This window comes from Barbus barbus (assembly GCF_936440315.1).
Source record: "Barbus barbus genome assembly, chromosome: 14".
Taxonomy (NCBI): domain Eukaryota; kingdom Metazoa; phylum Chordata; class Actinopteri; order Cypriniformes; family Cyprinidae; genus Barbus; species Barbus barbus.
The window spans coordinates 18174961-18202611 of record NC_136742.1 but is presented as its reverse complement, the minus strand read 5'-3'; the positions used below and the strand labels follow the sequence as shown (position 1 = coordinate 18202611).

The 27651-nt window shown below is 38.3% G+C and overlaps 2 protein-coding genes across 3 annotated transcripts in view; one reads left to right on the top strand and one right to left on the bottom strand.

The window, feature by feature from the left end:
• Window positions 1-596, top strand: part of LOC306880293 (protein Z-dependent protease inhibitor-like) — a 4364-nt gene extending 3768 nt beyond the window's left edge. The window contains exon 5 of the mRNA XM_079433742.1: window positions 6-596. Within this exon, the coding sequence (XP_079289868.1) occupies window positions 6-194 (189 nt within the window). The 3' untranslated portion in view covers window positions 195-596. The remainder of the gene's footprint in view (window positions 1-5) is intronic.
• LOC306880291 (serine/threonine-protein phosphatase 4 regulatory subunit 4-like) lies at window positions 408-27651 on the bottom strand. Of its 2 annotated transcripts, none has more exons than XM_079433738.1 (25): window positions 26883-27651; window positions 25809-25882; window positions 13326-13428; window positions 13060-13207; window positions 12315-12388; window positions 12090-12196; window positions 11797-11904; window positions 10751-10872; window positions 9656-9778; window positions 9397-9560; window positions 7797-7916; window positions 7593-7670; window positions 6598-6681; window positions 5583-5765; window positions 5389-5494; window positions 5156-5303; window positions 4890-5031; window positions 4618-4656; window positions 4412-4483; window positions 4120-4183; window positions 3924-4004; window positions 1695-1785; window positions 1491-1552; window positions 1244-1400; window positions 408-1090 (listed from the first exon to the last, which is right to left on the bottom strand). In XM_079433738.1, exons 1-25 carry the CDS (start codon window positions 26985-26987, stop codon window positions 1045-1047), a joined length of 2601 nt encoding a protein of 866 aa, XP_079289864.1. In that variant the 5' UTR covers window positions 26988-27651; the 3' UTR covers window positions 408-1044. The 2 variants fall into 2 exon arrangements, with proteins under 2 accessions (XP_079289864.1, XP_079289863.1); XM_079433737.1 differs by having other exon boundaries at window positions 5583-5762; window positions 26883-27642.

Sequence of the window (27651 nt, the reverse complement as noted above, 5' to 3'; positions counted from 1 at the left end):
TCCAGGTGGTACAGAAGGTCACTGTGGAGGTGGATGAGACTGGAGGCTCAGTGGCCGATGCCTCCAGCAATGTCTTTATGAACCCTCTTCCTCCCAGGCTCACTTTCAACCGACCCTTCATTTTTGTCGTCTACCATGAGGCCACACAATGCATCCTCTACATAGGACGTGTGGTCGATCCAACTAAGAACTAATTATGAATAGACAAACTACCAATGGTGTACTTAGTCTTATTCCTACTCATAGATTAACCTGTTGTTTTGCTTGAAAAACCAACTTAGAATTTAACATTTGTTTGTGTAATGTAACAGAATAGTGTTTTTTTATGTTTTAAAACAAAAATATCAGTACAATATAATAACAATACAATGTCTGATAAGAAAATAACTGTAAATGTATAGTGTTTTCTGAAATGGTTGATTAAGGAGATTTATTGATGGCGTGATGAAGTGTTAACCACATAGTATAATATTACATGTGACAAGTAACTTGTTTTTTGTGCTTCTGGAGATTTGTCAGTATCAGCATAGTATTCTTATCAGCACATTAACAGGCTGTTCAAATGCAACTCATTAAAGCACGTCATATTCAACATGAATTTTATTCATTGGGTACTAAGATGTTGGCGATAATCAATCAGGTGCTGGGCAGCACCAGGCACAATCTCATTGGTGGGATGGGATGGAGAGTTCCAAAACTCTTCAATCATAAAAATACATAGTACTTCTTTTTCTCTTAGCCACTTCAAAAATATAAAACAGAGAATTTGCAAAGCATGCTATAATACAAGAAACAAAATAATGAGGCAGTAAATTAAATACATTCAATTACTCCTCAACTCTCATTTTCATGTTATGACATGGTGCGAGTTTTCGTGTGAAATAAGGCAGAGATGGATCAATGCAGACCTTAACTGATGCCCCAGCATATCTTAAGCCGTTTCTGGTATAGAAGAGAATGGACACATCAAAATGGAGAGACACTGCTGCTGCAGAATGAAAAGTCTTGTAGAAAGGGGCTTTAAGTCAGAAGGCAAAGTGGTAATCACTCTCTCCCAGACTGCATTCCAAATGAATTTGACTTCCGCTGTCTGTCAGACACGAATAGAAAAACATCACAGAGTTCAAGATCAGTCTGACTGAATCATTCCAGTTTATAATCATAAAATGATAACACCCAAAATGTCATGATTAATAAAAGGTTATAAGATTAAGATTAAACAGTACAGGATCGCACTACGTACACAGAGAGCTTCCTAGACTGTGTGTCTTTATTCCCGTTACTCCGGTGATCCACAGAGCTGCTCGTGTTGCTGCGGATCAGGACGGGCATGGAAGAGGATGATTGGGTGGGGGAGATTGATGAAGCAACATTAAAGTGGTGGGGTCGCAGGTTATCGTCTGGAAAACAAACGAGTACAGGTAAACGACAGAAAGTTTGCGGCAAAGAGCACAAGTCATTATAATTCATGATGAAATTTCATTAGGTACCATTTAATGGTAACATAGGACTCTTTCCCGATCCAGGGCAACTTCCTGAATCCTTCACTTTTCTAAAGAGAAAATAGCGAGTATAAATATGCCGGTGATGGGTCATGGCAAACTCATGACAAAATTCAAAATCCAGACAGAACTCAGCTAGTGCAATCCACTGCAATAGCAGCACAAGAGCGATGAGATGATAATGTTACGTACAAGGATTTGTCTGGGTTTGTCATCTTGGGTGTCGTGGGATGACCGCTGAGGGAACGACTGCGAGCTAGTTTGGCCCTCCGCATCTCCTTACCTGCAAACATTATCAGTGTTGGGAAAATAAGCATCTTCCAAATCTGAAACCTTTAGAACCTTTATGTCATTTGTAAAAATGTTTAAAAGAAAATGAGGTTGGTTAAAAAAAATATTATGTTTTTAAAAGAGAACTCTTATGTTCACCAAGGCCTCATTTGATTAAAAATACAGTAACTATTTTCTATTTTAATATATTTTAAAATGTAGTTTATTCCTGTGATGGGAAAGCTGAATTTTCAGCATCATTACTCCAGTCTTCAGTGTCACATGATTCTTCGGAAATCATTCTAATACAGGTCCTTTTCAAAAAATTAGCATATTGTGATAAAGTTCATTATTTTCTGTAATGTACTGATAAACATTAGACTTTGATATATTTTAGATTCATTACAACACAACTGAAGTAGTTCAAGCCTTTTATTGTTTTAATATTGATGATTTTGGCATACAGCTCATGAAAACCCAAAATTCCTATCTCTAAAAATTAGCATATTTCATCCGACCAATAAAAGAAAAGTGTTTTTAATACAAAAAAAGTCAACCTTCAAATAATTATGTTCAGTTATGCACTCAATACTTGGTCGGGAATCCTTTTGCAGAAATGACTGCTTCAATGCGGCGTGGCATGGAGGCAATCAGCCTGTGGCACTGCTGAGGTGTTATGGAGGCCCAGGATGCTTCGATAGCGGCCTTAAGCTCATCCAGAGTGTTGGGTCTTGCGTCTCTCAACTTTCTCTTCACAATATCCCACAGATTCTCTATGGGGTTCAGGTCAGGAGAGTTGGCAGGCCAATTGAGCACAGTAATACCATGGTCAGTAAACCATTTACCAGTGGTTTTGGCACTGTGAGCAGGTGCCAGGTCGTGCTGAAAAATGAAATCTTCATCTCCATAAAGCTTTTCAGCAGATGGAAGCATGAAGTGCTCCAAAATCTCCTGATAGCTAGCTGCATTGACCCTGCCCTTGATAAAACACAGTGGACCAACACCAGCATCACTGACTGTGGGTACTTGACACTGGACTTCAGGCATTTTGGCATTTCCCTCTCCCCAGTCTTCCTCCAGACTCTGGCACCTTGATTTCCGAATGACATGCAAAATTTGCTTTCATCCGAAAAAAGTACTTTGGACCACTGAGCAACAGTCCAGTGCTGCTTCTCTGTAGCCCAGGTCAGGCGCTTCTGCCGCTGTTTCTGGTTCAAAAGTGGCTTGACCTGGGGAATGCGGCACCTGTAGCCCATTTCCTGCACACGCCTGTACACGGTGGCTCTGGATGTTTCTACTCCAGACTCAGTCCACTGCTTCCGCAGGTCCCCCAAGGTCTGGAATCGGTCCTTCTCCACAATCTTCCTCAGGGTCCGGTCACCTCTTCTCGTTGTGCTGCGTTTTCTGCCACACTTTTTCCTTCCCACAGACTTCCCACTGAGGTGCCTTGATACAGCACTCTGGGAACAGCCTATTCGTTCAGAAATTTCTTTCTGTGTCTTACCCTCTTGCTTGAGGGTGTCAATGATGGCCTTCTGGACAGCAGTCAGGTCGGCAGTCTTACCCATGATTGCGGTTTTGAGTAATGAACCAGGCTGGGAGTTTTTAAAAGCCTCAGGAATCTTTTGCAGGTGTTTAGAGTTAATTAGTTGATTCAGATGATTAGGTTAATAGCTCGTTTAGAGAACCTTTTCATGATATGCTAATTTTTTGAGATAGGAATTTTGGGTTTTCATGAGCTGTATGCCAAAATCATCAATATTAAAACAATAAAAGGCTTGAACTACTTCAGTTGTGTTGTAATGAATCTAAAATATATGAAAGTCTAATGTTTATCAGTACATTACAGAAAATAATGAACTTTATCACAATATGCTATTTTTTTGAAAAGGACCTGTATGCTGATTTGCTGCTCGAGCATTTGCTGAACATCCTATTGATTCTTTGATAATTAGAAAGTAAAATAAACAGCATTTATTTGAAATGTAAAAAATCTGTCAATTATGATCAATTTAATGCTTAATTGCTGTATTAATTTCTTTAAAAAGCAATTACTGTCTACAAACTTTTGAATTGTAGTGTATATAGTACAACAAATGCAATGTTTTTGTTATTCAGTTAACATTAATGTACATCAGGAAGCATGCTAACCAGCAGAAGAGGATGATGTTGCTCCTGATGTAGATCCTGACATTCCTTTACTACCAGAGAGGCCTGACTTGCTGTCTCGTTCTGCATTACAAAAGCATTATAAACTAAACACCCACATACATTTGAGAAATGTACATATTTAAGCTAGTAAAACATCCAAAGTTAGAGAGAGGGTGCATGAATGAACGTCACTCACGTTTCTTCTCTGACTGTTTATCTCCAGTTAGTTTCGCCTCACTCTGCTGTCGTTCTAGCAGTTCCTATGTGTAACAAAACCACAAACACAACAGTAATGTTTAAAATTACATTTCTGACTTCTTTGTTCTGACATCAAAAAGTTACATTTGCACATAATGGAAAACCTATTTGTCTTTTCAGGCCCAAAAATGGACAAATAAAATTGCTTTGGTGTAAAAAAAAAAACTTGACTACCATTATAAGTGAACTTGCTGTTTTCATAAACCGATTAAAAAGGGCAAATTGCTCACCATTTCAAGTAAAAGAGTCTCCTCCTTCTCCTTTTTCTGATCCAAAAGCTCTCTTTCATGCCTTTTATGATACTATAAATATAAAAAGTTATTTCAACACTGACCGTGAAACAAAATCAGTTCAGTATTCAGAAAAAGAAAAAATGGTGTATAAAAATTTTCAAATCAACTAAATGAAAAGGGTCAAAGTAACAGATATTTCATACCGGCTCTGTTATGTCCATTTTGTCCAGCTCTAGAACTGTCTAAAAAACACATAATAAAACAGTTTAAGGATTTAATTACTTCTATTAATGAAATATTCAATATATTAAAAATCTTCACATTTACTGTTTTAATAGGCAAAACAGTTGGTTAAAGTTGATTATGTGAATTCACCGTGTTGATCAGAAAGCTGCTTGATATGAAAGTAACTTCTCTGTAAGCTTTACTTCAAAACTTTGCTAGTGTGACCACACTTTAATAATGAGAGGCTCACCTTACGCAAAGTTCCCACTACATCTTTGTCTTTTTCACGGCACAACAATTTCCGCACACAGAACTCCAGCTGCTGAAGTAGATGTTTGTCTGCTGGCTTGATGATGGATCTCAGTTTGGGTAACATATAACAGAGCTTGTACCTGCCAGAATGTTTATTTTTGGTTGAATAAACAAACAATAAGCAGTACTATGTTAAAACATTAGTCACGGCACAGTAAACAAGGACATAATAACAGAAGTTTAAAAATATTGTGAGCTGTTCACCTGACATTGGCTACGGGGTCACTGACCAACTCAAGCGCTGGAATAAGGAAATGTTTGCAAAAATACGATTTGGAGAAGAGGTCTATTGTGATTTCACACAGGTCCAGATAGCGAAGCCTGTTCCAGTAGCTTCTACCTTGAGCAAGATCTTAAATTCAGAAGAGAGACACAGTCCTGATTCACTGAATCTCATACACAAAAATGTAATATAAGCAGATCCTGCTTTTTTTTACCTTGTTTTATTTTGCTGATTATCTCTTGCCGCTGTTCCTGTTTGCGGTTATAGCGCAAGAACACGCATAACGTCCTGACAGCTTCCCGCTGGACTGGCAGAACATTCTAGAACAGCGTAAACAGAAGGACAGATAAATTATACAATTAAAATTGAGAGAATGTACAGGCAGGAGTGTACGTGTAGAGGGTTTACATTGGTAGTGATGATGCTGAACATCCTCTGAAAGAAGCGGAAGTAGATCTGGTCTCCAGAGATGACACGGGGCAGACAGGAGTAGCACTGCAGGAGTTTCTCATGAACCCGCCAGTGCAGCGAGGAAGCCGCTTTCTGTTCTGCTGCTACCAAGGCAGGCACCAAGTCTGGTATATTCACCTGCTTTAAGGGTGAGAGTGAGACATACACTACTATTGCAGCAGTTTGGGTCACTTTTTTTATCTTTCAAATCATTCATTTTATTCAGCAAGGACACATTAAATTGATCAAAAGTGACAGTAAAGACTTTTACATTTGAACAAAAAATATTTGAAATGCTGTTCTTTTGAACTTTCTATTCATGAAAGAATCCTGAAGAAACTGTATAATGGTTTCCACAAATATATTACACAGCACAACTATTTTCAACATTGATAAAAATGTATCTTGAGCATCAAATCAGCATATTACAATGGATTTTGAAGGATCATGTAACATTGAAGACTGGAGTACTGGCTGCTGAAATTTCAGCTTTGCCACCACAGGAATATGTTAAAAATATATTAAAATAGAACACTGCTATTTTCCAATGTAATACTATTTCACAATATTTTAGTTTTTACCGTATTTTTTCATCAAATAAATGCAGCATTGGTGAGCATAAAAGATTTCTTACAAAAAAATAAAAAAATTCTTAACCAACCCAAAATTCTATACATTAAAAGACTTTGATATATTGAATATCATTTCATTAATTAGTAATTAGAAGTACTTAAAGCCTCATACTAACTGTGTTGTTTTATTATGTTATGTTTGGCAGTTCTTGCCAGTTTGCTAATAATTTTAGTTATTATTATTTTCATAAATATTTTTAAATAACGACATAACATTTAAAATGTTTAGTATTTTGTTTATTACTATTAGGACCATAAATATTGCAGGTAAAACTAAAAGTCTAAAAGTAAAAAGTCTCAAAAGAAAATTTTAACTAAAAGCATCAAAGTACAGCATGTACCTTGCTCTCAGGTCCTGCTCCCTCTCCTCTGGAAGTGGCCAGCTCTAAAGTCTCTTGAAGATTGTTCAACAGAGCGTCCAATACCTGCAGATAAAGAAGCATTGAGCTAATGCAAATCAACAAAGCCTTCTCGTCATCAGATGTTTCAGAAACACATTTCTGCCAACCCCAGGAAGGGATTCTAAAATTAGAGATAAGCTGGTGTGAGATCACTGACTATAATAGATAGTCTATAATGTTGGGTTTCCATCATCATTAATCATGAAAATCACTATGTCTGATGGCTCAGGGAGCTTTGCACTATAGTGGATGCTAATGCAGTGTGTGACTAACACCGCTCAGAGGATCATGACAGAATAAACAATACCACACTCTAGCCTTAGCTAGGGAGCTGCAATGCATTCATTCATCCTACACAGTTTTCATGCAACCTCCGCAAAGACTCACACACTTGTGCACACAGCTTCATACACACACGTAGGCACGGTATGTCTGGCACCTATGAAGAATTTTAGGTAGTTTGGTGTTAAAGGTGATGTGTGTAACGTTTCTGAGTTTTTGGAAAACCTGCCATTTTTTCCAATTCAATTGATGTGGTGCAGAAATTACACACTTTACCTTTAAGGTCTACAGGTACAGTAGTTCATTTTTGTTAATTTATTACAAATAATTGTATTTCTCTGCTTCGCACACACTCCAGAAGGGAATTTCTTGCCTAACTAATGTGCATCCAAATACAGAAGTTACATAAGCTCCGTTGGCCTTGTGAGGAGGGGGTTTTGAATCGTCAGACGGCTATTTGTTCAAGTGAACTCAGCGGTCAGTAGAGGTTCTGAGAAAGACCGAATCTTTCTGTGAAGAAAGTTGCCATGTCTCGCACAGCACAGTGCGCCAAGGAAATGACTGTGCTCACTGAAGCTGTCACAGACAGCTGAAAGCTCTTTTAATCAACAAACACACACACACACACACACAAACCTTTATTCAGGTCTCACCTCTAATGAGTCATCCTGCAGCAAAGTGATTAGCTCTTTGTGTATGTAATGCACATTTGAGCCCAGCAATTTGACCACCTAATGCAGAGGGATTAGAAAAGATGCTATTGTACATTCTGGACTGAGGCACTGCTACCTGTCAAAATGTGAGTCACATTGTGTACTATAACAAAAATATGTTTAAATAAGTTTCTGAGTTTGTACCTCATGGAAACCACCAGCTGCCGTCCTCCGTACTGAAATCTCAGGATCATGACAAAGACTTGAGAAGGTACGATATAATTCAGACAGAAAGTGGTTTGGATCGGCAAATAACACTATGGCCTGAAGTAAATACAAAGAAGAAAATCTACAGACAAGACTCCAGACACACAGAAATATGTTTATAATTATTCAAGAAAGTAATCTTAAAATATAAATACTACTAAATATTTCAAACAAAAGCTGTTCTTTTGAACTTTCTATTATCAAAGAATCCTGAAAAAATATCATGGTTTCCACAAAAATATTAAGCAGCACAACGGTTTCCAACACTGATATTAACAAGATATGATTCCAAATCAAAAATCATCATATTAGAATGATTTCTGATGGATCATGTGACACTGAAGAAATCTGGAATCATGGGTGCTTTGTCATCACAGGAAAAAAAATACATTTTAAAATATATTCAAATAGAAAACAGATAAATTGTAATAATATTTTACAGTACTATTGTTTTTACTGTATTTTTGATGTAGTATAATGTCTACTATGGTAGTGTAGTTCAGACAAAAATAAAACTCTTGTTTTTTATATATACAGTATATTAAAAGGACTAGGGATGTGAAGCTCCAAAACAACATAATAGAAACACTATAAAGTATTATACTGTATAAGTGGACCATTTAACTATGTTTCAGTTTGCAATATTTCAAGTGTTCTGAAATGCAAGAGGAAGAGAATAAAATTTAATTTGTTACTCAAAAAAAAAAAAAAAAAATCTTGATACATCCACATACTTATAGGCTTAGTGTTATGTTAGAATCATTATTATACTCTTATACCTTTTGTTCTTTAATATTTTGAATTGTTTTTAGCTTTATCTTTTGTTTTCATTTAAATGTTAATTTTTGAAATTTTGTTGTATGCATTTGTCATTTTTATTTAATTTCTTAATTTTTCTTTTTAAATGTGTATATATTTATAAAGTTTTAGCTTTTCGTTTTGGATCTGTTTTAGTTGTTTTAATCCTACAATTGATTGCTTCTGTTGTCCTCATTTGTAAGTCGCTTTGGATAAAAGTGTCTGCTAAATGACTAAATTAAATCCACATTCATAAAAATTTACTGAGAGAAGCCCATTGGACGAAAACATCCTCAGTGAATAACAACATATATGTAACATACAAGTCATGAAGACTACTTTTATGACACTTTCATCATGCTTTTGTGTCCCTCTTAAAAAGTGACAGGTTTCTTAGACACAACTTTCAGCCGCCTACAAACTTATTCTGAGCGACTGCAGCTATATATAACCACACTAACAACAAAGGACCACTTCAGACATTGATGATGGAGCAGACAGAGGTCTAATTTCCTCAAATGAGCTGTTGCGCTATTCTAGAAGACTTTGGCTCCACTGACAGATTTTAAATATAGATAACAGTGCCTGAAAATATTGGTTGGCCAAAAGTCGTTCAAATCAAAATTATTCTGAAAAAATAAACTTTCCAAACAAGCAATGCAAAACAAAAGCATTTATTAAGACGTTTTGTTTAGACTTCAGAACGAAACACATATAGGTGCAAGGCAGGGAAACTCACAGGAAAGTTGTAGGCACAGTTCCTGCGCACTAGGGCATATTTGTTCTCCAGCTCCAATGGGTAGGGTTGGCTCTCGCAATGCCCATTTTCATGCTGCAAACCCAGACAGCACAGCTTCTTATAAAACTCCAGAAACCAGAGGTGCTGCTCGTCAGTAAAAGACTCTGTTCAAATAACAGATACAAAAATCCATGTCATGACTCATGGTCTGTAATCCTAAAACATTTCAGAAAGAGGTAAAAAGGAAGCGGTCAGTCACCTGAGAGCCCGTGACAAAGCTTTCCATACTGGAAGGACAAGGAGGCCAGCACTGCCTCATCCCCTTTGAAGCATTTTTCACAGAATGCCTTCACCAAGGGAAATATGACACAAGTCCTGTCATCTATCACAAATGGTGACAGAAAAGAGGGGAGGGTGAGAGGATGACAGAGAAGAGTGTGAGACAAGTTTCAACATCTTTTCACAAAGGAGCCACATGCCAGTCTCTGAATCTGATGTCCCAGCATGCAAAATAAAACACTTAAGATATGGAAATAAAAAGAAGCAGTGTCTGATGATATGAGCAGGTATGCAGCATGTGTTTCAAACAGTACTGTTTCTATGTAATTTAACTGCATTTCAGATTGTCTGACATCCACAGCAGAATAGCTGATATTAACATTGGTAATATCCCTTAAAGCAAGACATTACATAGCTCCATACCTCCATAGCCACATAGCCACCATACCTCCCCAGTTAACTAATCACAGTATACAAAGTTTTCTGAAATTTAATGTTTAAATATGCAAATTTATTTCATATTTATATTAAACTGAAATATATATTAATTTGCATACAATTCCAGAACAGAAATATGAACATTGGATTAAGCCAGGTTTAAAATTCATGTTTCATTTGGTCATTCTGAAGATTTTTAATGTCTTTTTTTATCACTCCATTAATCAGAAAATACTGTCAACAGCCAGAAAAACTGAAAAAAAAAAATGTTTAAATATGTATTGTAATTAAAATCTACTGACACAAATAGATGTGTCAGTAGATAACTTAATAATAAAAACTTAAATGTGTATTTTGGATGTTTTCTTTCCATTAGCCTTAAAGAAGAAAAGCAAAATAGCCTAAAATTTCTAAATAAACCAGTGCATTAAAAAACAAACTATATTACTTGTAGAATTACATTAATAATTTGCTTCATTTTTGTTAAAGATACTCAAACAAAGAATACCAACTACATATTTATCCACATATGAAGAGTATTTTTATTACATTAATAATTAATGGTTGTCATTTCTGTTTTAATAAAACAACTAACATGAGAATCAAATTCATTCAGTAAACACTGTGAGAGGCTTACCACTGTCAAACATTTCTAAGAGGTTGATGATGGTGTCAAAAGCAGCCAGTCTCACAGTACTGGCTTCATCTTGGGCCAGCTCAACCAGTTCAGGGAGCACTTCAACCTTAGTGTGGTCCAGCCTGGGAAAGAGCAAAGCAAATATAGAAAAACGTGTCTTATGATCCACATGATAAAGTACACATAAATGTTTAGTGGAGATGTTATTCCAAACAGAATATCCCAAAGTGCTTAAGTTTAAGCATCAGTCTGTCACATTGTGAAAAACGTGCATCCCTTGGTTTGAATATGTGGGAGAAAATGTCTCACATTCAAAACAAGTGGCAAAACAAATACCCATAAACTTAAACATGTATATAAAAACAAACACTATACGTGTTTAAAATTTAAATTATTATTATTATTATTTAGTCATTTAGCAGACGCTTTTATCCAAAGCGACTTACAAATGAGGACAACAGAAGTAATCAATTGTAGCATTAAAACAACTAAAAACTTTATAAATACTACCTATACACATTTTAAAAATAAAGAAATTAAATAAAAATGAAAAATGCATACAACAAAATTTCAAAACTTAACATTTAAATGAAAATAAATAAATAAATAAAGCTAAAAACAATTCAAAATATTACAGAACAAAAGGTATAAGAGTATAATGATTCTAACATAACACTAAGCTAAACACCAAAAAAACAACAACTACTATATGTATATGTACAACCACACACACTTGCATACATACATACATAAATACATATACATACACATTTATAAATTCAATATATATATATATATATATATATATATATATATATATATATATATATATCATTTCATTTCCATTTAGTTTGTTAAAGTATTAAAATAACTCAAATTAAATAAAACATATAAATGATACAATGTACTCTGTTTTTCTATCTAATGTTTTTGAGGCAATGTCAGTACTCTTCCATATAGGATTAAGTCATTTAGATTTGGAAGCATTAGATATTTAAATAACAAAATGTTCTTTTTAATGAAAGCTCCGCTTCATATCTCTTTACCCAATTCCCCTGGTGATGTTCTCCAGCTGGCGGCACATGCAGGCGCGCACCTCGTACTCTACGTCCTGGCATAACGACCTGATCAGTGGCAAAAGGTCTTTCTTCACTCTGCAGAGAGAAGCCATGGTAGACATTTTAAGTTAGCAAATAACCAACACAAAGTGTATTTTAAAACTTTTTATCTTAAATGTGATTACTTTAAACAGAAAATTATTCTATATTAGGAATATCATATAATGCGTTGCTGTCCTCTTAATTGATTGGTCAAGTGGCGTTTCCACTGTAGAACTCACATTGATGACTCAAACTTGCTAACAACTTTTCCTAAGATGCGACAGCTGGCCAGACGTGCTGGGACAGACTGGGAGAGCTGATGTTTCGATAATAGAGGACTCAGAATCTGTGCAAACAATCAATCAAAGCAAACTGAATTTTAATTCACACTAATAGCTGATTTCTATGTTATATCCCATGGGTTTAGAAATGACAGACAGGAGAAATACTGCAGCTGTCATTACCTCTTGCCTGATAGTTTCCTTTGGTAAAGCATCAATTGCTGACAACAACGTCTCCAACCAAGCATTGCTGACCACTATTAAAAATAAACATATAGTAGCTGATTGTGTCCTTGACATGCAGAAATATGCATATTTCACTACAGTTCAAAAGCTTGGGCTCTGTAAAATTAAAAGCCATTTTAAGCAATGTTTTTGAAAGAAACTGATCCAAGGTTGCATTTATTTGATCAACAGTAACTGTAGTATTGTGAAATATTATTACAATTTACAATAACCCTTTTAAATTTGAAAATATTTTAAAATAACATTTTTCCTGTGAAGGCAAAGCTGAATTTTCAGCAGCCATAAATCTAGTCTTCAGTGTCACATGATTCTTCAGAAATGATTTTGATTTTCTAATTTGGTGCTCAAGAAACATTTCTTATTAATACAAAAACAGTTGTGTTGCTTTTTGTGAAAACCATGACATATTTTTAAAGATTCTTTGATAAACAGAGATAAAATAACATTTATTTAAAATAGAATTCTTACAAAACATTATGTCTTTACTGTCACATTTAATCAATTTAATGCATCCTTGCTGAATAAAGCCCCCCCAAAAAGGACCATACTGACCCCATATTTTTGAACAGTAGTGTTTGTTAAATTGCATTTCACTCACAAGACTGCAAATAATAAGGACTCATCAAATGTATTGTATATACTTTCTACAGGTGCTCTACAAGCTTTCTCAAAAAATGGTAACCTGTGTCCCTGTGGTCGAGATTTAGGAGAACAATCTGCAAGATTGAGTGGGTGTGTGTCTGGATGAGGACAATGTCATCTTGGAGAATGGTCAGGAAAGATCCTGCTGCGGCGAGCTGCATATCCGCTCCAGCTACATGGAGCACTTCCTGTTGGGGTAGAAGAAGGAGCTCTGTATGATCATTCACAAACAGCACGTACTGTACCAAGAAGTCATGGAAGGAACTTAACAACAAAAAGCAATAAATGAAATACTGTTTTGCCTACCCTGACTTTTGGCACCACCCTGCGAAAGGTCTCCGCTGGGTTCTGACGCACCAGGATTGGCAGGTTGATGATCACGCTGCCCCGTTGGATATCCTCACCAGAACTGAACAATATAGAAATATGGCTGGTGATATAAATAACATGGTTGTAGTTCTGCTGTATTTCAGACGTTTTCGGAAGTCTGACATTTATCTTATTTTATATACTACATTCATGTACCACATTTATTTCAAATATGCAGTCTCCTGAAGACATACACTTGTTCATTTCTGAGATTCCACAGTCTTGATGCTCAATTGTTTGTGTTCATAGTTGTCACGTGACATCCCACTCTTACAGGAATGCTCACCTGAAGGGCAAAACAAGGTTTTCCTCTACTGACCGCCAGTTATTTTTACGAGGTTTGTGGGAAGTAGTAATATAGTAAGACAGGGATATTTAAAGGGCCAATTCAGTATACACCTTATTGATGATGCATACTGTGTACAAGCAAGCACTGTATGCATCAGAATATAAAGGCAATGTGCAAAGTTTCACATGAAATGTTTTCCCCTAGCAAAGCATTATAAAGAAAACAACCATTTAGCGTACTGCGTTCATATTCCGGGCTCATCTGCTTGCCTGTATTAAGTACACATAGTCAATAAGGTGTATACTGAATTTGGCCTTTATATCACTGTTGTTATACTGTTTTTTAATTTAAATATTGCGGTGGGTGTTTTATATTTATTACAAATGGCCAAAACTTGCATTTTGTTCACATATCTTTGTTTTATCCTTTTGAGAGATGATCTAAATATTTGTGGATAGGAAACAGATGGAAAATTGACAGGCTTGTGCTGCAGTTCTATGGGTGTTTTGCCCGCCAGGTCTTCGAGCCAGTCCCGTGACTGAAAACTGTGCATTGACAGAAGTCTTGTACTGACAGCCCTGTTTTAGCTTCTTTTATTTTTACTTTTCTAGTATCCTTAAAAAAGGGCTACATTCACAAAAATTATCTTAAGAAAAAAGTTAAGCATAAATTCTTAATATATATTCTGATAAGAAATTTAGTAAGAATGTTTCTGTGCAATTTTTGAAAAATTCCAATAGATTTTCTTCAGAATATATTTTTTCTTAGAAAGAATATTGAATGCTGCTGAAAATAATATTCTAATTATATAATTGAAAAATGAAGTCCCTATTTGACTCTTGTGGAGCTGTTACTGAAATTCTAATTCAGCAAATAGTCAAGTCATGAATAATAATTTTTTTTTTGTTGCATTTTTCAAATATGCAAATGTCCTTGTCCACATAACGTTTTTGTTTTCAAAGATAGCAACCCTATAAGATATCTTCCCCATTAGAACAATAGGTAACTATGGTAACCGAGAACAGTTTTTATTCACAAATGGGCAGAGACTCCTTGCTGACTGTATGAATAAGAAAATTAGAGACCATTGATTTACTTTTAGAGAACATTTGATTTATAGAAAAATTTTGACAAATTTTGAGAACATTTGATTTATAGGACAATGAACCAATCCTCATGTTCAGATGCAGGGTCAAGACTCACCTCTTTCAACAATACTTGGAATAATTAACAAAACAACTTGTGTTGGCTTGTTTTACTGTTTGTATATTATGTTAGGTTTCTTTGTAATATTTCACACTTGTTTGCATTTTGTCAGGAAGCACTTCTTTCCTATTCTACCAGGTGATGCTCTTAGTTGCATGCTTGACATCTGTTGATCACAATGGTCTCTTATGTGAAGCCAAAGCACTTTTTTTTTTTATTTGCTCTCAGTATCAGAGTGTCTGCTAAATGCTTTACATGTAAATGGTTTAAATGCCAGTGAACTACTGTTGTGCACAGCATTGATGCTGCACTTGTCACGAGTCTGTTCTGTTTTTGCCTTGTTTTCCATTGACCCAGTTTCCCCGATTAGTTAATTAGCTCCTCACCTGTTTCTGTTCTCCCTTAATGATGACCTGCCTTTATAAGCCTGAGTTCTCCCTGGTTCCTATGTCCGTTATTGTTTATGTTACTCCTGACGTATTGCTACAAGTAAAGTCTTTGTTTGATATACCTGCCTGCCTTGTCCTGATTCACCTCCCAAGGGGCGTACCGTAACAGAATAACGGACCACAACAGTTTAGTTAGCGGCGTTTTTTCTTTTGTTTATTTTTTGGTTTTCCCCCTCTCCTGACATGGATCCTGCCATGCTACTCCTGTGCCTGGAGCAGAAGGACCGTTCGCTGGTGAAACACACCAAGGACTTCATCAACCTGGCGTGCCTTACACACTTCGAAGACCGCTCACTCTGTGTTTTCTACATCGCCAACCTGAGCGAGCAGTGTAAGGCACGCCTGCCAGCGAACGGTCCCAAGGAGAATTTCGCCGCTTGCGTGGAGTGGGTGCTGGAAAATAATAATCTGTTTATCTTCGATGACCCTGCTGAGAACAGCTCCAGCCCCACTCCCGATCCAGAGCCCAGCCAGCCCTCACCATCTCGCTGCACGGAGGTTTCGCCAGAGCCCACCGCAGTCGCAGAGCCCGAGCCGGCCGCGCGGATAGAGCCGTCACCACGGACAGTGACAGAGCCACTCATCGCCCCGGAGACCGAACTCGACGCGACTGACCAGGTGTGTGAGCCGGCAACATCGTGCGTCGTGGGAGTCTTAGTGGAGATCGAGGGAATGGACAAATCCCCAGCCCACACATCTACCACTGAGGGTGAGCTACCGCTGGCTTCTGGAAGGTATTTTGAGGAACTGTTGGGCATATTCGAAGAAGATCTGATTGACTGGTTTGGGGAGGCATTACCCAACCCTGTATCTCATGTGTCTCCGCTGGTTCCGTCCAGCCCTGAATCTCCTGTGCCTCCGCTGGTTCCGTCCAGCCTGGAATCTCCTGTGTCTCCGCTGGTCCCGTCCAGCTCGAATCCTCCCGTGTTCCCTCCCAACCTCACTCTCCCGCCTCCTCGATACCAGTCAGCCAGCCCATCAGTCCCTCCTCAACCACATCAGGAAGACCCCTCAGCTCACCCTCAGCACGCCATGCCCGGTGGATCGGTTGAGCTTCGGGTCTCCCTGCAATCTGCCACCTCGGGGTTGGAGGATCCCCAGTCTTCGCCTCCAGCCTGCGAGACCCGGACTCCACCTCGGCCCTCCGATCCATCGGCTCCACCTTGGCTCGTGGCTCCCTCATCTCCACCGTGGCCCCTCACTCCACCAGCTCCGCCGGGCTCCCTCGTCCCTCCGGCTCCGCCTTGGTCAGTCGTCCCCCTGCCTACTCCACAGAATTCCACTCCTCCAGCTCCGCTTCGTCCCTCCATTCCTCTGGCTCCGTCGGGTTCCTCCCTCCCTCCGGCTCCACCGTTGTCCTCTGTCACTCCGGCTCCACCGCGTCACTCGGGATCCCCGCCTCCGCCTCTCTCGCCTGAGCCGCCGGCTCCGCCGTGGCCCTCCGGCCCATTTGTGTCACCCTGGCTCTGCGGCTGCTCTGCTCCATCCTGGGCTCCTTCTCCACCGGCGTCATCTCCGGCAGTCGGCCCCATGGTGTCGGTGGTCCCATCCCCACCATGGCTCCTCCCGCCATCGACTCCGCCTTGGGCCGCCATCATGGCTGGCCTCTGGACTGCCATCTGGCTTCCCCTGCTCCGGGCTCCTCCTTGGCTCCTCCCACCCTCCACTCCCCCTTGGACTCATTTTTTGGACTGTTTTTGTTTTTTCCTGCTCCCTATTGCCCGGATCCCTCCTACTCCATGCCTGCCTCCTGAACCCCCACCCCCCCTCCTCTGTTGGTCTGCATTTTTCGGTGCGAGGACGCACCGTTCCGGGAGGGGGCGAACTGTCACGAGTCTGTTCTGTTTTTGCCTTGTTTTCCATTGACCCAGTTTCCCCGATTAGTTAATTAGCTCCTCACCTGTTTCTGTTCTCCCTTAATGATGACCTGCCTTTATAAGCCTGAGTTCTCCCTGGTTCCTATGTCCGTTATTGTTTATGTTACTCCTGACGTATTGCTACAAGTAAAGTCTTTGTTTGATATACCTGCCTGCCTTGTCCTGATTCACCTCCCGAGGGGCGTACCATAACAGCACTGAACTTTGTTTTTTTTACTGTAGATGCATTATCTTGTCTCTTGGAGACCGATGGTTTCCTCAAACTCACCTCAACATCTAGATGAACACCTCTATGTCTACATTCACAAACAACCAGCCACTACAAAGAGCTTCTCTGAAAGTTCTTTAACAGAGTTGACAAAAATCTTCTTAAAAATGCCAAGTCATTTTTGCCCACTTAAAGTTTTAAACATAAAAATGAATAGTATAATTGACAAAAAAATGATGTACAGTCACAAGAGCTGAATACTCAAGCCATCTCAATAGCCTTAAAAAAAAAAAATCAAACTAGCTATTTTATTCTGATTCTGATCACTCTCATAGTGGCCACTGACTTGAGATCACATGACCAGCAGATTTGAAAAATTAAAATTGCACTAATAAAGAAAACTTGGTTGCACTTTATTTTACAGTCCTGCTACTCATGTACATGTACTTATTATAGCAATTACTAGGTAATAACTAGGTACTAACCCTGAACATACCCCAAACCTAACCCTACCCCATGTAGTTACCTTATATTACCAGTACTTTCTTAGATAGGTATACTATAAGTACAATGTAAGTTCACGTACTGTAAAATAAAGTGCTACCGAAAACTTTTACGCCAACACATGTCAGTATGAAGTGCGAGAACATTTGGCTGACTATAGGAAAAAAAGACAGCACAACACAATCATGATCTTTAATTACTTTAATTTTCTTTTTAAACATTTTAGCCATTTTATTTTGGATGAAATCTGCAAGGAGCCATAAATGTGAAGGAAACGCCTACATGCTCAGATTATTTATAGAACCATTATGCTGTACTTGTTTTTACCATTGAAGCAGAACCCTCTAAAGCGGTGGTCGGCAACAGGCGTCCCACGGGCCAAAAGTGGCCCGCCAGCAATAATATCTGGCCCGCGCCCGTAGCCAGATTATTTAGATAGCGGTTGGTTCTGAAATAGATCTTTCATGACCGCAACAGTTACTCACAATCAGAGTATGGGAGCGGAGCAAAGCGCGAGTGGAGCGGTGTGATTTTGAATGGAGCGAGAAGTGGATTTTTTAAAAGTCGGAGCGTCTTGGTTTTCACTCGCTCCAAGAGCGCTCCACCATCACGAGTACAATTCATGCCAACGGCCCGTAATATAACTGCATATTTAGCAAGAATTCACATGTTAAACATATTTAGCTAGCTAGATAGAAAAGGATCACTCAAATCAGAAAGAATGTGATGTGATCAGAAAGGCTATGATGACTGCAGTGGACATGAGCAGGAAGTTATATTTCTCAAGGAATTTATTTGTTCCTTCTGAATATTTTCAGCTGACAGCTGACTTTTTTTCTCCAAATTGCGTGATTTAAACTTGCACTTGCGAGTTAAAAAGTTATAATTCTGAGATACAAACTCGCAATTCTGAGACCATATCAGTCTTTTTCCCCCCTCAAAACTGTACTTTAACTCGCAATTCTGAGAACATATCAGTCTTTCCCCCCCCCTCAAAACTGTACTTTAACTCGCAATTCTGAGACCATATCAGTCTTTTTCCCCCCTCAAAACTGTACTTTAACTCGCAATTCTGACTTTATAACTTACAATTGTGAGTTTATATCTCACAATTCTGTGGGGGGAAAATAGTCAGAATTGTGAGATAAAAAGTCGCAAAAACCTTTTTTTATTTTTTATTCAGTGGCGGAAACGGGCTTCCACTGAACTGTGATATTTTAAACATAGTGAAATACTTTAGATGCGGAGCGGTGTTTCTGATATCAGTGAGCACGGAGTGGAGCGGGAGCGGAGTGATTATAAAATGCTCGGAGCGCGGAGGGGAAATTGTTGACGCTCCACTCCGCTCACATACTCTGATCGGACACCGCCACACAAATGTGGCTTTTTGTTGTCGCAGGATTTTAAAACAGAGTAACAGCTCACTATCTGTTACTAAATACACTATACAGTCAGTCACAGGCAATTCTGGTTGCATTTTTCATTAATTAATATCTTAAATTATCGTTTGACTATGTTCTGGTCCGCCATCTAGTGGTGAAATGTTTTTTTGGCCTGATGCCAAACATACTTGCTGACCCCTGCTCTAAAGCTTAGTGCAGCTGAACTTGCTAGATGTTCTCTCTGAACACTCTCATGTCTATCAGTCTCTAATGTGTGCTGTTGTTCTAAATAATGAACCATAAACCAGTATTCATTACTTTTTCAGGGATAGGTTGTCCTCCTGTGTCCTTTGTTGGCAGACGGTTATTTAATAACCAAGAAACAGCCTGACCTACTACCAAGTTTGTCTAAGAAGAGAGTAATGCGGTCATGCTTTGTGCACTTTTTGAATATGGTCAATAATGTGCTGCACCTCAGCAAAGCCTGTGTTTATACACTAAATGACAGAGGTACCATGCAGAGAGAAAAGCAGCTGGCATGTATTCGAAGACGAAAGACATAATCAGCTAACGACCAGGTGCTGAATGGTTTGGAAACACAATCCCACTGCCGTGAGCTTCGAGCCTCTGTTTGCTTCGGCCAGGTCCTAGCTGGAAAGTGGTCAGAAAGTAAAAAGAGCTACGCTCGCATTTGTAATTAGATTTCCCTGGTGAGTGAACAATGGCCTCAGCCTAGAAGAACATTTTATTGCATTTAGAAGTTGCTTTTTCATAGCTCAAGAGACCTCATGGAGATTTCAGATATGTTTCTTGTAAAATGAAGAGAAATAAAAAAGAAAAAAGAAACAAATTAGATAATTGGTAACATACTAAATGGAGCTATAAAATTAAATGAACAGAACAAAAATATAAAAATCAAAAAAATTCATTAAGTTCTTAATGAAATCTCTGACTGCTGATTGCAGACTTTGGCAAATCTGATTCTCTAGAGGAAACTAATGTGAGATTACATCGGTCTATTTCTCTGAAATAATCTGAAAACCAAAATGGAATACAAAAGTCTCCATTTTCTGTCCATTTATCTCATTGCTGTCCAGGAAAAACATAATCTTCTTTCCTATGGAAGGTTATATGACAAAATATGTTTAGAAATGCTCATTTTGGAAACAATTTACCTTGTGTTTGGAATCTTTGAAAAGGGACCAGTAAAGCAATTCACATCAAACCCTGGCTGAGCTCAAGTGTGTCTCGAGTTTCAACACAAAGTTAGGAAAGAGAGAGAATCAGAGAAGGCAACATGCAGTGGCAAAAAGTGACACACTGTTTGAATTCTCCCCCTCCAAAAGAAATGAGTCGGCAGTTGATTGTTGAGCCAGCAGGACTGTAATGAAACCTAAACAAAGCCCACTTAGTAATTAGTTTACATTTGGCAGCCTCTCTAATCCTTCCAACCCCAACAGGGCCAATGATGATGCTGGGAAGAAAGTGAAGAGCACAGACTGTTTGCAGTCTGTCTGTGAACAATTATTTCATTCCCTACAAATGACACTTTCTTCTATTGTGCACATCCTTCATTCCATAATGCTCTTAAAGAAATATCAATGTTTTGAAGATTGACAAATTCATGTAAATGGTGAAAAGTGAAGTGTTGCTTGCCAAAAATCATCCAAATAATGTATGGCTTTGTTTTCATGAACATCAATATAGATCATGTAGTTACAAACATCTACCAGCAGGGGTACTGGGGCCATGCTAACGGGGTGTGCGATATATATATATCGTCTGCGATAATTATTGTAATTGTTGTTTTAACAATGTGCAATTTGACATAATCGAGTATTTTGCAAAAACCAAACAACACGGCGTGCACGCATACATTACTGATGAAGTCTAGACAAGAGTGCGTGCGCATTTAGAGTGTGTTCTTTCACTGCATGATTCAGTCTATCATTGAGAAAGATAACAAAATTCAAGATATTGGGGCAGAAAATGTATATATTTATATCATTTCATATTGCTAAAAATCACACGATAAGTGCCATTTTTTCTTCAAAAATCAGCATGATGACAAATGTGATATTGATTTTATACAACAGATTTTATATAATAATAATAATAATAATTCGCTACATTTATATAGCGCTTTTCTAGGCACTCAAAGCGCTTTACATAGTAAGGGGGGTATCTCCTCGTCCACCACCAGTGTGCAGCATCCACCTGGATGATGCGACAGCAGCCATAGTGCACCAGAACGCCCACCACACACCAGCTTATTGGTGGAGAGGAGACAGTGATGAAGCCAATCAGTAGATATGGGGATGGTTAGGAGGCCATGATGGTCAGAGGCCAATGGGCAAATTTGGCCAGGATGCCGGGGTTACACCCCTACAGTTCAATAAACAATTAAATAACAATAATAACAATAACAATAACAGTTCAATAAACAATAAGTTAATATTAAGAGACTTACGTTTTAGACACCATATTGCCTGTTTTTGTTGTATTTCGCCAACAAAAAATAATTCCAAACAGCTACAGCACTGTTTTGCCTCTCTGAGGAACATTACTGTGTTTTTTTCCTGAATGAATCAACCTTTAAATGATTCGGTTCAGTCGCAATGACTCATTTGTTAACAGTGACGTGCTGCCACCTGCTGGCGATTTAATTTCACATTTAAAGTATCTTTTTTCATTTTTGATCAATGTTTAAAATAATAAAACATTATGTACTTGTAACTTCAGGTTAAAGCACTCCATGTCCTTCTCATTAAACAGTGTGTAAATACATCTAAATACCACTTCAGAAGCAACTTCTGTAAAGATTATTTTGTTGATACTGGTTTGATTTGTCTGGTAACAGCCTAAATGTCTTATTATTCTAATTAACTGATTAAATGTAACAATTTGACTCAAAATATGCACACTTTAAGGGAAAAAAATGATTTATTAACGGTAAAAATGCCCATAAAAGTTAAAAATCAAGTGATGTGAACTGACCACACAGAATATGAAGAATATCAAAAACTGTAGCTGTCCACAGTAGTCAGATATCAGCACAATAACACACTCTGCAAATTATCGTCTAATTATCGTTATTGAAAAAATCCCCCAAAATATCGAGATATAATTTTTTTTCAATATCGCACACCCCTAAGTGTACAATACACTAACAGAGTCATTCCAACAAACAAGTCCTGATACAAACAACAAAAAGCATATCTTACAGTAAACCCCTGCAGCCTCATCAGTATGACTCTCAGCAAGAGCAGTGACGCATTCAGTACTGTTCCTGACATCAGCACACCAGAATGGAAAAATCTCTCACTCAGCCTCATCTAAACTCGCAGTACCTAAAAGCTGGTAGCAGCAACTTCTCTGGCCAAGTCTTACTTTATCAGAGGCAGTGAGTGTTTACCTGCTACTCAAACTGTAACTGAAACACACAATTCCAGAATTGTATAATCTCTTATTTATGTAGTATAGTGTAGCATATTTGCAAAGTAAGCCCAATGACACATGCAAGCTTCAACTACATAGAATATCAGGGGAATCACTGATAAAGGGACCAAAATACTATTTTTGCAATGCATGCAAATAATTTGAAATGTAAAAAGCATTGTGTACGATAATAACAAAATTATGCCATTAGGCTATCATGTAAACCTGAGAATTGAGTATTCTGAAAGGTTACTTGATATCAATGTGGATTATTCAAGCTTTATAATTAAGAATAATTACAAAGTTGTCACAGACAACAAACAAACTTGATAATGTTGATACACTTAAATATGATATTGTTTTATACAATACAAAATGAATGTGCAAAATGCTAAAAATGTCTCACTAAGATAGCACCAGATTTGCGTAACCATGAGGTGTCTGCACATCAGAAACACCTCCTCTTTTAACCATTCATCCATTTCTTAACAAGCACTATCTTTCCTGTCATCTTCCAGATGCTCTGGCAGCCTGCTTTTACATGCCAAATGACAGCGAACAGGGGCAATTAAATTGTTCTCAGAACTAGTTTGCCACCCGAGGGAGTCAGGCTGTAGACCGACTCTGGCACTTAATTAGCACAAGCAAGGTTTTATAGGTTAAATACGGACAAAATCAGACCTTCAAAAAAGGGAAGTGTCTGTGTTTTGGGTCAAAAAGCATAATAAGAAATAGTTTGGATATTTGGTACAAGCATTTTCATCTCTGTATGGCATGGAAGCATACAGCATGTAATCAGATAACAGGTCAACTGCTGCTATGTTATTCAAGTAGCAAGAAACCAATGTCTATCTATATATCATGGACTGGGGAACAAGAACTGAATAGAGAAAGCTGGACCATAGAAACTGACTCCATAAATGTCAAAAACAATGGTGCTCCAACTAGACTGATGATGTGAAAATATGTCTATATACTAACTGAGAATTCACACAGCGAAAAAAGTGAACGGCAAGGTTGTGGTTTGATTCTGAGGGAATGCAAGGACTGATAGAAATGCGGTTGCTTTGGATAAAAATGTCTGCCAAACGGATAAATGAGAATCTATACACTCAAAAAGATTTAGGCCTAAATTTAGGATTTCTGTATTTTAAATTGCAAATAAACTTTCCATCCACAGTTTTAGCATCTATAAACTTATACTATAAATGTGATTTTTTTCAGTTATATACAGTATAAGTTAATACATTTATCATCAATAAATCCAATTTCTCATATATTCTAATTATATGAATATCGCTTGTTCCACAACTAGTCATATTTTACAACTGAATAAATGCAATTGTTCTAAAAAAAATGTTGATATGTTGAAACAGATGTGTTGATTCTAAGCAATTTCAATATATGCATTTAGATAAATTCAAATAGATGCAAAACAATAATTAATAATAAACTATGCCATGATATTTTTGGAGTGCCGAAATTTCATATACAGTATATATGACTGACAAATATGAATCACATTAGGTTTTCTTGTTTGAACGGCGTAATCTAAATGAATGAAAATCATATGCAATTCAAAAACATAAATATTACATTCAGACCTATATTAGACCTCTAAACATGATATATAAACCACTTTTAATATAAGATTTTCCTGAAGTACCCTTTTGTATTGGTTTATGTTCTCTTAATGCTGATTAACAGGTATAAGAACAATACAAACTATACTGTATAAATAAAATCTAGTCATTAAAAGGGTCCCCTTTATTATAACTTTTGTTCATTGTTCAGCTTGGAATGTTCTTAAACTTATCTAAAACTCGACTAAAACAAAATTTAACCAATAATATACTGATGTTCATTTTCTAACTATAAATTCATGATAATGTAAGATTAGACAAACCCTAGATGTGCAGATTCTAGGTAAATCTGATCAAATTTGAACTCCGTCTTCTTAGTAATCAGCACCATATCTATTCAACTTTAATGATCAGATAACACTATATCACTGCTAAACCTGCATCTGAGCGACAGTAACATTGAAACCTTAGAGTGGTGACTCCCTGAAGTCCTTCGAGATAAGTACGCAGTCAGCTAGCTCTACGTAGATATCAGTGAGAGACCATTCAAGAGATCCATTATTCATAAGACTAGTACAGCAGCGATGACACCGCCTGCCCTGACCCACTGAGCTGGATGTTCTGTGCCAGTCAGCAAGCATTGAGAAGTTGTTGTGCGGTCAGCTTACCTCGGATACACATTTGGCTAAACAGTTGCAGCCAACAATGCTGGCGGGGGTAAAAAGTTTCAAGTGTCAAGTGGAAAGAAAACGTAATGAGCACAATTGATTTCGACAATCTGGGACCCATAGACTTGACTAATGATGCAAAGCATGGCATAGTTTTAACTAGAAACAAAACTGTCAACCCTAGAGGCCTCAGCCTCCTACCTGAAAATGAGATGATGTGGCTTAAGAGGTTTATGCTCGAATCTTGTTCAAGTGATATCTTTTTTTAAAGAGAAAAAATAATGGCATCTGTTTGTCAGTAAATGTATAGTGGTAATATTAATGGTGACATTTGGTTGCATTATATTTTTGAAGTCTGTGCAAAAGAGACGATTTAACTGCGAGAATCTACCCATCCAATCAACAACCAAGTCCCTCCCAGGCATATTTTTTGATAATCTTTTAACTCTGATGTATGTCACAATATGGAAGAAATGATCTGACACTTCTACCATCACATCACAGCTTTAAAGAATTCAGAATTATTCTTTTTTCAAGCTGATGAACGATAAAAACATTCACAACCAATCAGAACCAATGCACTTGACTTTAAAGAACTCAAGCATTTAAGAAGACATGCAGCTCGCGCTTATAATAAAAAGATGGTTGTCGTTCACTGGTATGGATGTATCTTTATAGTTTTTATTCCTGGTGTGAACCGGCTTTTAATCCAGAAAACTTGGACCTAACCATTTCAAAACTAACAAACCAAGCCCTAAAAAAAATTACAGAATAGATCAGTCACGGTGGCACTACCACAAATGGGTCATATTTTACCTGAGAAGGTAGACTGCTCGCTCTATGTCATTCAGATCTTCATCCACAGTGAGCTTGTCAATCTCTTCTGCAGTCTGCAAATGGTGGAAACAAGACAAACAGCTATGAAACCTGGCCTTGCTATCAGCACTTTACAAAAAACACAGAGCTCTAATAAAGAAGGAAGCAAAAGTCATTAGCATAATATGTTGAGCGTCTCCATAGCAAAGACGAAAATCTGCAAAAGTAGTGCATCTTAAATAAAGAATGGCCAGTAATTGGGCAAGATTCCATTACAGATGACTCAGCCAAATATGTGAGGAGGCTGCAAGGAGGCAGGATGCAAGGAAAGAGGGACTGCGTGGGAAGAGATAGTGTGGGGGACGGGAGCCATGTGTGGGTGCCTAGTCTATTACTTTAGGGCTCTCAGAGCCACGATGCTTTTCTTTGGAACCTCCCCATTAAAAAAAGATAAGGGACAGAAAACACCCGCCCCCTCTGTAAGCGTTGCATTATTCCCGCATACGTGATGCTGAGAGATCAGAGAGTATCCTTGTTCAACTTCACTGCTGCCAGGAACATGATTGCAGAGACGCCCAACACGACGTTCACACAACTCCATGCGAAAGCAACCGCTTTACGTGAAGGAATTCGCGGTAGTGATGGGAATAACGTTCTGGTTTGAAGTGGAAATCCTCTATTCCGCAGTGGTGAGGCGCGAAAACGAGGAGGCGAAGCGGTGATGCGGACAGCTGACAGAAACTGCGTCACTCAGCAGACTGAAGTGGGCAACCCCCGTCCTTCCCTAAGGATGCTAGTACAGTTACTACTTCAAATAAAGATAATAGAGTGTACGACGCGATAATGTAGAATAAACGGTCGTGGTGAGCGCAACGAAATAAGCGGAAGCGTCAAAACGCGTGAATGTTTTCCCTAAAGAAATCACATGAGCGTCCTCCACTCTTAAGATAGCCTTCAGCAAGCATTCAATCATTAAATGCCTCATTGTTACAGTTTTCGTCAAGCAGCTAATTAGAACTATACGAAGCAAATAATTAGCAGTCATTTATCGAGAGAAGAAAATATTAAACATACCTTCAGGCTCCTGCGTATGGGTCTCTCGATGAAAGTAAGATCCTGCAGGTCATCTATCTCTCCAAACAAACTGGACTGGCTCGGCGTCATTTTCCTGACAAACATCTGTCCTAAGTGTCTTAGTCAATGTGTCAGACGCGGGTGTCAAAGTCCTGTCATTATTGTGGCTCCTCGACAGTGAATGACTGATGTGATGTCTTTGATGAAGAGAGGACAGTCCTCCCACGACAAACGCGTCCCACTGTTTGCAAAGCTGGATCTATCACTAATTTATTTGCGTGGTGTTCAATTGTTTGTGCAGTTTCTACACGCGCTTTCAGCTGACGCGCGTGCGCTGACAGCACGTAGTAAGGGATTCCTGCGATTAAAGTGTTGCTTACTTTCCGAGAAAAAGATGGATTCGTTGCGCGTTTTCCCACTGGAGCAGCTCGAGATGTCGAGTGCTTGTGGCCAGCGCGTGCTGGTGATCAAAACTGAAATCCTTCCCCCGCTTATGATAAAAACCATCCAGATATGGCTGTTGTCATATGAAGAAAAGATCCCTGATATTCCTAAATGTAAGAGCGCAGCTGGCGTAAACTACATATGCAGGTTAACCTGGTCAAACATACCTGTTCGCCTGCCTCGGTTGGCGTTAGCTCGCTAATAAAACGACAACAAAGTGGCCTGTCGAAAAAACTCCTCTCGAGAAAGCTACGTCTTTTATATTGTGGAAGTGCTAGCAAGCAGGAATATTCAAACCACGCAAACGCACTGCACCAACTAAACT